General features: G+C 37.4%; 1 protein-coding gene across 1 annotated transcript; it reads left to right on the top strand.

The window, feature by feature from the left end:
- The first annotated feature begins 6,589 nt into the window (after positions 1 to 6,589).
- On the top strand, positions 6,590 to 12,903 carry LOC106160087 (putative caffeoyl-CoA O-methyltransferase 2). Its single transcript, XM_013536597.2, has 7 exons — positions 6,590 to 6,671; positions 7,437 to 7,576; positions 7,825 to 7,930; positions 8,135 to 8,253; positions 9,132 to 9,186; positions 9,659 to 9,792; positions 10,388 to 12,903. The coding sequence occupies exons 1-7, from the start codon at positions 6,590 to 6,592 to the stop codon at positions 10,538 to 10,540; spliced, it is 789 nt and encodes a 262-aa protein (XP_013392051.1). The 3' UTR covers positions 10,541 to 12,903.
- The last annotated feature ends 89 nt before the right edge of the window (positions 12,904 to 12,992 follow it).

A 12,992-nucleotide genomic window follows, 5' to 3' on the forward strand; every position in this document is an offset into this window, starting at 1 on the left:
GATCGACCTAATTCCCTGGGCAGGCCTACCCAACTACCAGACTCGGCACATAAGGATCGTGAATTAACCGGTTTATCGGACCACACTACCCGTTTTCAAGGTGTGTGTCAGATCGCATTTCAGAGTATCAGTCAGAACACCGACAGGATGAGCCCGCGGTCGTACAGGGATGTGTCATACTTTAATGTCTAAATGAATTTTCTGTTTTCTCAACTTTTCATTGAAATAGCAACTATAAATATGATCAATTCAATTCAATTTCATTCAATCTAATTTCCAGAAGTTTATAATGTTGTTATATAACATTACGTGTCCTGATATTTATAAATGTACGGGTTAAATGTTTTCAGGATGTATACTTATATGATCAGTTTCCATGTCAAGTTTAAAGAAGTCGGTTTGTTTAGAGTCACACTAGGTAACTCAATTACAAATACATCCACCTCGAATGTATTTAGGAATGGTCCTCTACCTTGTAACAATGTCATTCACCTTGATCAATCAGTTATCAATCTATTGTCCACTAGTAGAAGTCATTTAATTCTCAGTCTGGAAGTCTTCTCTATCCCATGTGTAACTGAATTAAAGTGACCACTCTGGCAACCTATCTGGTTGGGAAGCCAATGTAATGTACATGTAATTATATATGTGAAGGTATAAAGATAGAAATAAAGGTAGAAGTCAGTAGCCAGTACTCAGAGAAAGGACACTGTACACTGATCTCCAGAAAGCAAAACATGACTACAAAATTTGTTCTGGGGTATGATACTCCGAAATGCGATCTGACACACACCTTGAAAACGGTTAGTGTGGTCCGATATACAGAATCCAGGATCCTTATGTGCCGAGTCTGGTAGTTGGGTAGGCCTGCTGGGGTTCACTCTAAATTGCTGTCAGCCGACGGCACACGGAAGTTAATTACCCCTTTACAGCTTTTAGTAGGCGGGAAAGACATTTAAGCCGGCTAAGCTAGTGAGATTCCCCACGGGGATAGATCGATCTAAAATCTGTGAGAATGGGGTCTTAGACTTAAAAAATATGACCACATAACAAGATGTTAATAGTCCAATACTAAACAGGTACACATAGCTATTTTGTTGGCTTATGCTCATGTAAACAGCATACGCACCAAGCAGTCATATGGAACCTGGACATAATAAGAGAGTCCAAGTATGGAATAAGCGTCGCGGAGAGATCAAGACAGTCATCTGTAGCATCGAACACCTCACATCTTCGAGATAAATCTTGCAGTATCCATAGGAAACTCATTTTGCAAAAACATTTATTTGTTCAATAATTTTAGTACTATTTATTTGCCAAGCATTTTTATCTGACTCGTTAATAATTCCAAACATTTTTCTTTTCTTACTAAATATTACTCAACGTTTGGAACGGAATGCCACCTAAACCTACTTCCCATTCAAAATTAGTGCCTCCTGTTTTATTCTAGTCACGTAAAAACCCATTTCTCGACAATCTTTCTTTGTCTGTGACGGTCTTCCGTGACTTATTTACTAAATTCAGTGACAATAGAACGGGAACTGCTGTAATAAAATGGTTCGTAATCTTTAATTCGTTCAACGAAATAAAGTGTTGTGTGCTTTGGGATTTGTTTCTGAAGGGTATTTCAACTGAAATATTAAATAATCTAAAAGATTTATAACTTAATAATTTGAAACGCAAGTTCTGCGTCTGTACGCAAATGTTTTGCAAATTTGTAAGTTGTGAAAAACCCAAAAACATATAGCAGAAAAAATGTAAAAAAAAAAACATTGCTTGCTATAAGCAACATGTTAAAAAATTATAACATTAATGTGTTCACTAAATGTGCAGTATTTGATACGTACGTTCAAGCTAATTAAATTGTTATCACTTAACAATGTTTCACAATTAAACATTAAACATTATGACAGTAGTTATAATGTACATCGGAGCTAAGATTAACGTCAGTCAGATGAGTTTTCATCATTACTACTAGTAGTTGTATTGCTGTTTTTTATGACTATAAATTTTTATTGCAGAATTTTCTCATCTAAATCTTCTCTTTTCTCTCTAAAACTTAAAAAAAACATTTTTTTGACGTCGATTTTAAGTTTTTATACTGTAAAAAAAGCAGTGAACGTTCTATGTTCCTAGAGCACAACTTGGCAATAAAAAGGAATTATTATGTCCAAGAGCACAATGACCATTCAATACGCAACTTGAACATTTGCTAGATTGTTTGTGGCTTAGACGGGAAGCGCACAGCCAGTCGAGACGAGACGGAGAGACACCTTGAGGAACTAAGGATATACTGGTAATAAACCATTAAGCTGAATCATGCGCCATTTTCCATTGTTTGGAGATATGTTTGTCATCATATTAATTTGCAAAACATTCACGTACCAGCACGGAGCCCCGCAGGGGTCACTCAAACACATTTTTTTATCTCGAGCGCTCGGCATACTATCTCGAGCGCTAGACTTACTTTTCGAGCGCCCGACTTACTAACTTTGATCTGTAAGATCTCAAACTTGTCGGGGGTTTTCACTTCGGCGGGTAAGTGGTGAACTGGATCGATTATCACACTGAGAGGTTGATACAGGTAAACGTAAAACGTCATTTTCATGTTAATGCCACAAGTTTAAACTAGCTGAAGGTGTGTTTGTCGTGGTGGTGGTCATGGGGAATGGGTGCTTCAGATGTAGGCCTACCACCAAATTCTTCCTCCCCTCTCCCAAAAAGGAAAAGTATTAAGATACTTCATAGCATATTACCACTTCATGGGAAAAGCGTTACTACTTCATGACAGAAGGCGACTTCATTGGTTAAAAATGACCCTCAGGCGACTACGCAATATTTACCACTTCATGGGATATTTGTATCCAAACGTGTTGGTTCTGGTTTGGTGAGGAAATTAGGCGACAAGGTCGATATGATGTTTCATTTTAGACTAGAATTTCGAGATTGACACGATATTTGTTATATCATTTTCTAATATTTCTTAAAGAAACACAAACGTTTTGGTGCGTGCCTACTCTCTGGGTTCTTAATACTGCAATACTGCATACTTCTTAATACATCAATGAAAGCCTCGCAATTTGAAACAAAAACTCTTTTGAAAATGCATGTTAGTGAACGGGTCGCTATACATCTCCAAAGACCCCTACTGAGAATCGTTAGTACCCCCGCTGTGATGAAATTGAACCTGAAACTCATTTCTTACTGAAATCAGGGAATTATATCGTAGACGATCAGCAGGCGTAGGAAGGACAGTTAATATTTGGATGATGGTAGGGAGTGCCAAGGATTTTAAAGGGTGGATGTACCCAAATAGGGCTACAAATCATCATTTTGGGGGTTTTATGTCTAATTATTGGTTAAATGTGTATATAACGTTTAACGGAATAACATTTTTACATTTTGAACAAAAAATATGTTTTTTTTCTGAGGATTTTTATGCTGCACTCATCGGCACCAGTGGCTTGGTCTTTGCCCCGCCTTCGTTGCCAAGGGCCGTTGGGATGGGTTAACTTGGGTAGGACCTTAGCAGGAATGTGTCATGCTCCCTTTGTCATAAACAGCGATCGGCAAAGCATTGTTCCGCTTAAGCTGTTTTGAAAGTCGCTCTTGATTGTGATCAGCGCTAGGAGAATCTTTTTCGACACATTGGATTTGCTCGAAATACGCGTTTTCCCTTGAATTGCTTGTTGCTATATACATGTACTTTCGATTTTCTTGAGATACGAAAAAAAAAAAAAAGAAAACATTCCGCTGTCTGTTACCTGTGACAGCAACCGTCAAACTATCGATCAGTCTTCGAGAGCAGCTCTATACAGTCGTCAAGTTTTATTAATCTATGCAACTTAGGTCATCTGGCCTAGCATCGAGGCGCATGTTTATCAAATCTTTAACTTGAAAAAAAACCTAAGCAAATAGAGCTAATGCTATCGCTAGACTCCGTTTTTCGCGCGAACAATAGTAATCTGAGATCACGTTACAAGAGCTGTAGTACTTATAACATTTTGATTTTTCAGAAGTATTCATTTCGGCTATGAGATATGAGCTGGAGAATAAGCCCTAGCATTTTCAACCTAAATGCTGGTATACCGCGAGGTACAGTTCTGGATGCATGTATGCACTTTCAAGGCCGACATGATGGCTTTTCCTTCAATAATTATCCCAATTTTTGACAAACACGACTTTACACATTTTCTCTAACTAGCCCTGCCTGGTTGCATTTATTTCTTGTTGTAGATTGTCCGATCGGCGTCCTGTAACACGACAGTGTTTTCAAACCATTTTTCGCTCGGCGAATGTGGACAAGACCGCCTGTGATGATGCTATTTTGTGCACATCCTATCTAGAGCGCATCCCTAACACTTGCCCCGACGTCAATTGACGTGGCCACTGATTGGTTGAGTCATTAGGGCTTACTTGATTGCCAGTCAATCATTCTGACAGTGCTAGCGGTAACCCCTTGAAGTTACAAACTGGAGGTGAGATTGATACAAAAATAAGATTTTCTGACATCCAAATGCATGCAAACAAGCTAATTTCAACGGGCAATGGAGTACCCATCTTCGCAATCGTCAGTACGATAACAGGTAAAGCAGTCAACAATTTAATTTGCTATTTTGGAAAATTAACCTCCCTGAAAGGGTTTTTGCTCGTTTTCTTCGCTTTCAAGATTGACGAGATAGCGTTATCGGTTCGAGCTATAACTGTCTACCTGTACACCTGAAGGAGACCAAATTCACCATGCTTATTAAGAAAAGAATGCATTACAAGTGCTTTTTTAAATTTTTGATTGATCCTCTCTTTTCCAATTTATTGACTTTGAAAGTGAAAATTCCTTAATATTTTGATGTAATTTCACGTTTTTATAGATTAAATTAACAATAAGTCTCTAAAGAAAAATCCTTTTGTAGTACTTTTTTCAAGTGTTATAATTACATTAAAAGCATGTTTATAGCTGTCCTAGTGCCTGAGAAAATCAGACAACTAAAAATGGTGTTTTTCGCCCCAAAATCCCAATATTACGTCACACGATGATGTTGGAGCTGTGTTTCAAACATAATAAATGTTTTAAAGATACATTAATTGAATGTGACAGGAATAAAAAAGTTATTTTAAGAGAAAAAATCCACACCTTAAGTTGAAGGTTGGAGATAACTTGTAGCTTAATCGTAACGTGTGCGTCAGCAAAATGAATCGAGCGTAAAATGGGATCAGGCAGTAACGCCCCATGATATAAGTAGCAACATGTGCCTTAATGGAGACTACCCCTCTAAAGTAGAATTGAGCATGTGCAAAATGCGCATGTGCGTAAATAAGCTCTGGAGATTGTTGTCGCTATAAAATGGCGTTTGACTGCGCCAAACGTTTTTTTTTTACCATAAAATGTTTCCAACCTCAGCCAAAGTCTATAATTGCACACAATTCAGCTGTGTATAATGAACATTGTAAACCGTAAACGTACTTTTGCATTCCCCCTTTGTCATCTCCATGAAGTGCTAAGTAGGCCTATATAGCCTACTGGTAATAATTTATTACCTTTGCGCTGAAGTATGCGTCATTTTTAATTGTTAAAATATATGTTTTTAATCGTGTTAACGTGAAAGAAAAGCAGCAAATTTTAAATGCGTTTCTTGAACATTTGCTAGATCGTACCTTAACGTATCGAACCCCCACTCGACAGCCAACGTGCTCTTAATAGGGTAGTTCCATTTATCTATTTAGGCCACACTTTTTAATTTTATTGATGACATCCTGCGCGCGCACCGATTTTCGTCCGTTCTCAGAAAAAAAACAAAAACAACAACGACGTCGGTTGTCGCAAACATCGTTATTGAATTTTTATTGCCACGTGGAAATATGTCCGCTCTGCCGTCAAATTCATCTCTAGGATTACTTTCAAATTACACGACAATTTAAGTCATAAAGAGAAGGGGGCTGTCGTTTTGCATTGGTATACCAATGATATTGGGCATGGAGATATCACCTTTTTACAATTGTACGAAAGGCTGGCGGCGGCCAGCGATTATCGCCCGGAAAATTTCAGTGACATTCTGCCATTCATTCAGTGACATACCAGTTTTTTTTGTAGTATTAAGCATTTCTTTACATCATTTTTTTAACATTTCTGTGAAGTGTTCATAATGCTTTAATATTCTGAGAGTACAAATAAAGACACACTGTTTGTTTGATATTTGTTTTATTGATTGCTATACCAATAAAATGCATGAAATAACCTTTAATAGATTTGGTAATATGCAGCATATCTATTCATGACTTTTTTACCTTTCTACGAAGTATTGACAATGCTTTAATATACTGAGAGCATAGATAAAGACATATTGTTAGTTTGATACTTGTTTCTGTGGTAAATTTGTGTTTCCAGCTGTGTACTGACAGCATTCCTTTACTTAAGCAGTAGGGCCTATTTTTTTTTTTTTTTTTGACTGTTTTTTTTTTCGCCCTCTCGCACCGATTTCGGGGTCCCCAGAAGATGTCATCCATAAAAAATTGATAACTGATAATTGATTTATTTGTTTATTCGTTAATTATTTTTAAAAAGCAAACTGTTAGTTGCACCTCTTATTCCAGGATGTCTGACTACTCCAAATGTCTGATGTATGCTAGTGCTGTTGGTGCCATCAGCTTGAGCCTAGCAGCGGGATACTGGAGAGGTATATTAACATTAAAGATTTTGTTTTACACAAAGGAGAATCTCGTACAAATCACTCAAACCCGCCGTAAGAATATATAAATGACGAGGTCAGATGACAAAAAGTTTTGGGTTGCCTCTCTGATTTAGTATAAAAGTGCGATGTCATAGACGTAATATCTTCCTGTGTATTGGACATACACACACCTCACAGCAGTAAAGTTTGTTTAGGCCTCGGTCAAAATCGGCCGTATGGACTCTTACGGCCTGTTTGCGTCCAAATTTTCATGTTCTTCTTGCGAAATTTGGAGCCCGTAAGCACGTACGGAGAATTTTGGACATGTCCAAAAGATTCAACGAATAATCTGCGAACAGCCAGGCCGCAAACGCACCTTGCAATTAACGCCCCTGCTCTCACGTGGACCTTGCCACTCGTAAGGCAGACTTGCGCTTTTCCATTGCAAACTTTCCTCTACCTCTACGCACTCCACGGCCTCCACTGCACCCAAAATTCGCAGGGGCCGTCCGATCCTAAAATCCGGCTGTGACCGAGGCTTTATGTGAATAATTAGCATACGACGAAATTATGCGAAAACCAGAGCTTCTCTTACCTCTACTGCACTTCACAGAGCTTACCATCTGGCTCTACTAAACACTTTTTTGATTCCCTACGATTAATATAAATTCATTTGATATGGAAGTTACAAACTTACAAAATCGGAACTTAAAAAGGGGACCCTTGTTTTTGCTTTAAATTAAGACTAAAAATTCCCTTTTCCGTTTTCAGGTCGCACGTCTTTACAACCCGATATAATCTTGGAAGGACTCATCAGTTTACGCAAGTCCCATCTTCATAAAGATAAAGTGACAAAATATATTGAAAATAATTCATTTCGTCTTCTCCAAGTGCAGTGGAAATTGATTGAGGTAGGGAACTTTTGACTTTTTTATTTAAAGATGCTAATGTCTTTACCATTCACCACTCTTTCTGAAATTCATTTTTACTTTTAAACATGGGTAAATCACGCTTTTAAAGGCTTTTAAAAAGATTGTGAGAACCAGGTTTCTCTATCTTTCTTTTTTCTTCATTTCAGGTTTTAAATATCAAATTTGATCATGATACCCAAACGGACTTTGCTCGTGTCATTTATAATTCTGAATTATATCTATTTTAGGAAACAATGAAACACCCAAGTGGCAAACTGCTGAGCTGCCCAGATGAACTACAACTTTTGCAAAATTTAGTTTCTCTAATAAAAGGAAGGAAAACATTGGACATTGGTAAATTTTAATTCCCTTACTTTTCAATACTTTCTTTCTCTGGTTGACCATTGGATGTTAAATTACATGTATATCATTTAATCTATCTCCTGGGTTATATAATGGTCATTGTTTTGAATTTCAAGCAATCGTAAAGATATGGATTTTAAAACACCAGAAAACACATAGAAGCGATCGCAAATGAGGTTTCTTTCTCCCTTTTAGGAGTGTTCACAGGTTACAGTGCATTGGCTATAGCTCTAGTACTTCCTGAGGATGGGAAGGTAGTGGCCTGTGATGTCAATGAGGAATTCGCAAGAATAGGGAAACCATTTTGGAAAGAGGTTGGGTAGACCACATGCTAATCTTTAACAAACAATTCGATAGGCGGGCACGCACGCACGCCCACACACAGAAATCCGCGTGCACGTGCAAAATGGGAATAGCGTCTGCCGTTTGTTTACTGTTTTGGGGATAGGACCCATAATGATATTAAAGATGCATACAAAGTCAATTTTTGCCACAAAAACCAACCAAATGTCAGAATATAGTTTAAAACAGTATAATTAAGAGAATTACCAAAAGACATTGTTTAATATAACCCGAAAAATGATATTTGAATGGATTTTTTGCTAGCTTACTATCCTGTATATACATGGGGCAGAAAAGTAGGTCACATAAGTAGGTTAAATTTCTGACCAAAATTCAAAGAAAGGAGCAGTCTAAAGCTCTTTTATGGCTGATCGAGTGATTTATTCAGCTTATCCCTTGGCATGTCGAATTTATTTGAGTCGTATAAGAAACTAGTTTGATGAGATGCACTACCAACCCCGCTGAGAAGTGGTTTATATGTGTTACTGGGAATCCACGTTCCATCGATGCCCGGTTCATATGTACCTTTAACACTCAAAATTTGAAAAACAGAAAAGAGGGATAAGCTTGACTGTCATAATTTTTTTTAATCCTTTCAAAATGCGATAGATGTTCTTTTCCATACGTTTTAGGAAAATCTAAATGGATTTCAGGATTTGTATTTTTTAACAACGCGTAGTGAATGCACCCTTAAAGACATCTAATTGTTTGATATAGTCTGTTTGGTGATTCTCGTGATACCAGTTTTATTTTTTGTCACAATTTTATTCACACGCAATTGTCCAATCATTTTCATTTTATTTACGAATAGCTCAGGAAGTAAAGCTTGCTACCTTGTTTTTTGTTATAGGCAGGAATAGATCATAAAATTGACCTCAGGATTGCACCAGCTGTGGAAACTCTTAGTAAGTAAGAGAAGAAATACGTAAAAATAATAAAAAACCTTAGTAATATATTTCAAATTTGTTGAGAATGACCCAGATCTAGCTATTTAATTATGAACATCCGAGTTACCGGTACGCGTTATAGCTACGAAAACGTGTTGATGAGTAAATTTGTGGTATATCGTGAGTTAGCCGCACATTTTTATCATATAATAGAATTTGTAATTTCTATAAACTTTTTCCATGTACATCATAATATTTCACAAAAGAACTTCAAAATCTACAGTAACGTACCCATAACATTTACATGTACATGTACATACAAACAAGCCGACATACGAATCTCCGAAACGTATTCTCAGCGTAACTCGGGGTTACAACAAAAAGACTTATTACTCAATGCAATAATTCATGGGTGTTGGGCCTGGTTTGACTTTTCGTTTTAAAGGTTTGCAAATAGACTTGTCTTCTGCAGTTGTAATATTCATTTTAGACAAATTGGTGGATGCAGGAGAAGGTGGAACATATGATTTTGCTTTCATTGATGCTGATAAGGAAAACTACTTGAAATACTATGAGCTTTGTATGACCTTGGTGCGGTCTGGTGGGATTATTGCTATCGATAACGTATGCATAATTTTTTTTTGTCGGTCAAATCCATAAAATGCTGGGACGCAATACCAGGCCTACACAACTACCAGACTCGGTACCGAATGATCCGAATTCACCACTACCCGTTTTCAAGGTGTGCGTCAGTGCGCATTTCACGGTATCATATCCCGGAACAAATTTTGAGATGAGATGCACTACCAACCCCGCTGAGAATTATCACTATCACATCGCTTACTAGGCAACGGCGGTGTCGCGTCTGATACTTCGAAACGCGTACTGATACACACCTTGAAAGCGGGTATTGTGGTCCGATCTACCCGCGAATTCGGGATCATTCGGTGCCGAGTCTGTTAGTTGGGTAGGCCTGAATACAACTTGACCAGCAAAAGGAAATAAAGAGTTTTTGCTGTTTCAAGAAAAATCCTTTCAAGTCACTCATTTTAATAGATGTATTTTCCTCACATTGAAATCTTGTTGTTTGTTAGTTTATATCTTCTACGGGTGTTTAACTTTTGACTAGATGTTGCATCTTGTCATCTTTTCTATTCAAACTTTCCAAATGCTCTTGAGTTTATTAATTAGATTGATAACCTACAATCATATTTCACAGGTTTTATGGGGAGACAGTGTTGCAGATCCTGAAGTAGTAGACGCAAGAACACTGGTGATACGTGAGCTGAATCAATACGTTTATGCTGACCAACGTGTGAACATCAGCATGTTAAATATCGCAGATGGTGTGACTCTGTGTTTTAAGAAATAATAGATTAACTTTGAACATCAGTTGCCATATTTTGCTGTTTTGCGTTTTGTGCTTTGTAGTTGAGGCTAATTTTAAGATAAGATATGGAAGTGGACAACAATTTTACAGTCTGTAAATTGTTTCTTATGTGGATTGAACATGATTATGTTTTTGATGACGTCAAGGAGGCAATTATGTAGTTTTATCACATTGCAAATCTCCAAATATAAGATCTTATGCTATGCCAAATATATAACTATATTTCCTGTATCTACCGCTCAGTGTGATAACAGAGCGAGCGCACAAGCTACCCGCTGAGGTAAAAAGTTTGAGATTTTATATAAAACAGGCTTAGTTTCTGTCTTTGTTTCTGTTACGATCTAGCAACAGTAGCAAGAGTTCGGGTGTAGTCACACTCCCAAAATTGACAGCAGTTACTTATACGAAAATAGAATTTGGTGCGAAGATGACCCCGAACGTACCATGAAGTATCTTAACATACGATATCTACAGAAAGTTACACAATAGCACCCAAACCGCACAAGGAAGTAACATGGAAATAATAGAACTTTAAATAGTAGTTTCTACCCGCAGGAATACAAGAAGAATACACGAAGTTACAGACCATTCTGCTCTGTAAAGGTGCTCAGGAGTGACTGACAGGAAGATGCTCTGAGGCTTGCTTGATATATGTCCACGTTACCATGATGTTTGAGTTACTCTAGTTCGTTTTTGCCAACACCACGGTACCATGTGAATGTCGTCGCACATGTATTATTATACAATGCCTACATGACGTTATTGAGAGGGTTTCACGTAATCTTCATAGGTTAATCGGTCAGCTTACAAGTACTTAAGGCGAAAAATACCTAATGATACCAAATTATACCAGGTAAGAACGAAAATGACACGATATGAAAGATGTCTTAACGATTGGGAATGATTGGCCTAACAAAGGGGAAAATGGACACGAATTCAACATGAAAATGAACCTTCACAAATTGCGGTCATACAACGACTTTTAACAGATGCCCACACGAACGAAGCGATGTTTTTACGATCAGAGACCGGGTGGGAATATAACTGCCTTTTGGTTGAAGATCTGGCTTTTCTTTTTGTTGTAGCAGATATTTCATCGTTGAATGATTTACTTATTTACTTAGGTGTCAAACCATTTCAAGCCTTGTACAGCATTTGAACTTTTTTAAATCTTTTTTTTTTCATAAATGGTGAGATATTTTAAGCCTTTAAATAGTTTAAAAGAGGAAGTTTTCATCGCGGATAATATACTTTTTAACATTCGGGGGAAAATATTTGAACACAAGGCGTTCCTCTTATTTGGATATTGCGGAATATCCAACGTGGCCTTTCCCCTCTTTTCCTACTTGCATCTCTTATCATTATTAAGGTAAAAAAGAAAAGCACATAATTTGCCATAGGAAAAAGTCTATAATTGTGTATCTATTGACATGTAGATGTAGATGCTGTAGATTACAATCAAAGGTATTGAAAATATTTTATTTTACCAGATAACACTTATTTACAGTATACACGTTTGTGAAATACAGTATATAGGATTGTGGAGAGAGTTGGAATTATTGAATCTAGCTACAGTGTACCCCTGTATGTGTTTATATTGTCACTATATTATTTGTGACGAAAAACTGAAAGTAGATTTTTCGAAGTGTTTGTTTAGCGCTTAATGCGAAAATGATGTTTACAGTCATGCTGACACACCTGACACACATCCTAATGATGATTGATGACGCTGATGAAGGTGGTAGTAGTGTCCTTATGGCATGTTATCTACCGCAAGGAAGGATCTCTGGTAGTACACCAAAAGGTCGAGCTCCGTCAGGAACACAGCGAGCAAACTGGGTCTGTACGAAACTCTTCACGTTGAAGCACTGCTTTGTTTTGTGTTTTCCTTGAATCGCACAAGCTCCATAACAATATGTTGGAAAATTTTCCTGGTGCTTTGTCGCTTCTCTTCAAGTATGCCATAGAACTTTGGGCACAATTTGGTTCCTTGTAGGATGTCGAGAAAGGCTGGTTCTTTGCGAATGTGTATCTCAGATGACATGTTTCTTTTGAATCTCTTCACAGCGACATAATTATATTTCTAGCCAGGAAAAGAATTCCATAACGACCACTGCCTATTTGAACCAACTCTCCACGCTTGTCTCTTTCTATGACTATATGGTCTAATGGGCATATGTTCTCATATAATCTGTTGTTTTCAAGTTTTTTTTTAAAGACAAGTAGATGACGTGAAAAATGTGTCGTTTTGTTTCACGTGGGTGTGTGTGTGTGAGAGAGCGAGTGAATAGGGAAGAGCGCTTGTTTTTTTTTACTTACAGCTTGATAAAGGCGTTGCTTGTTAATCTGGTATCTTTGGTTTTGCTCCATAGGCAACCAGTCTGGATACATTTTAGGAACATAGACTTCATTATGGTCAGTAAAATCTGGCTCA

Source organism: Lingula anatina, chromosome 1 (assembly GCF_051362555.1).
Source record: "Lingula anatina isolate TDL-2025a chromosome 1, LinAna3.0, whole genome shotgun sequence".
Taxonomy (NCBI): domain Eukaryota; kingdom Metazoa; phylum Brachiopoda; class Lingulata; order Lingulida; family Lingulidae; genus Lingula; species Lingula anatina.

Excerpts from the sequence above, each read along its gene's own strand:
- LOC106160087 (XM_013536597.2), top strand. The coding sequence starts at position 6,590 with ATGTCTGACTACTCCAAATGTCTGATGTATGCTAGTGCTGTTGGTGCC. Across the intron at positions 6,672-7,436 it reads AGCAGCGGGATACTGGAGAG|GTCGCACGTCTTTACAACCC; the intron begins GTATATTAACAT and ends TTCCGTTTTCAG. Across the intron at positions 9,187-9,658 it reads ACCAGCTGTGGAAACTCTTA|ACAAATTGGTGGATGCAGGA; the intron begins GTAAGTAAGAGA and ends TATTCATTTTAG.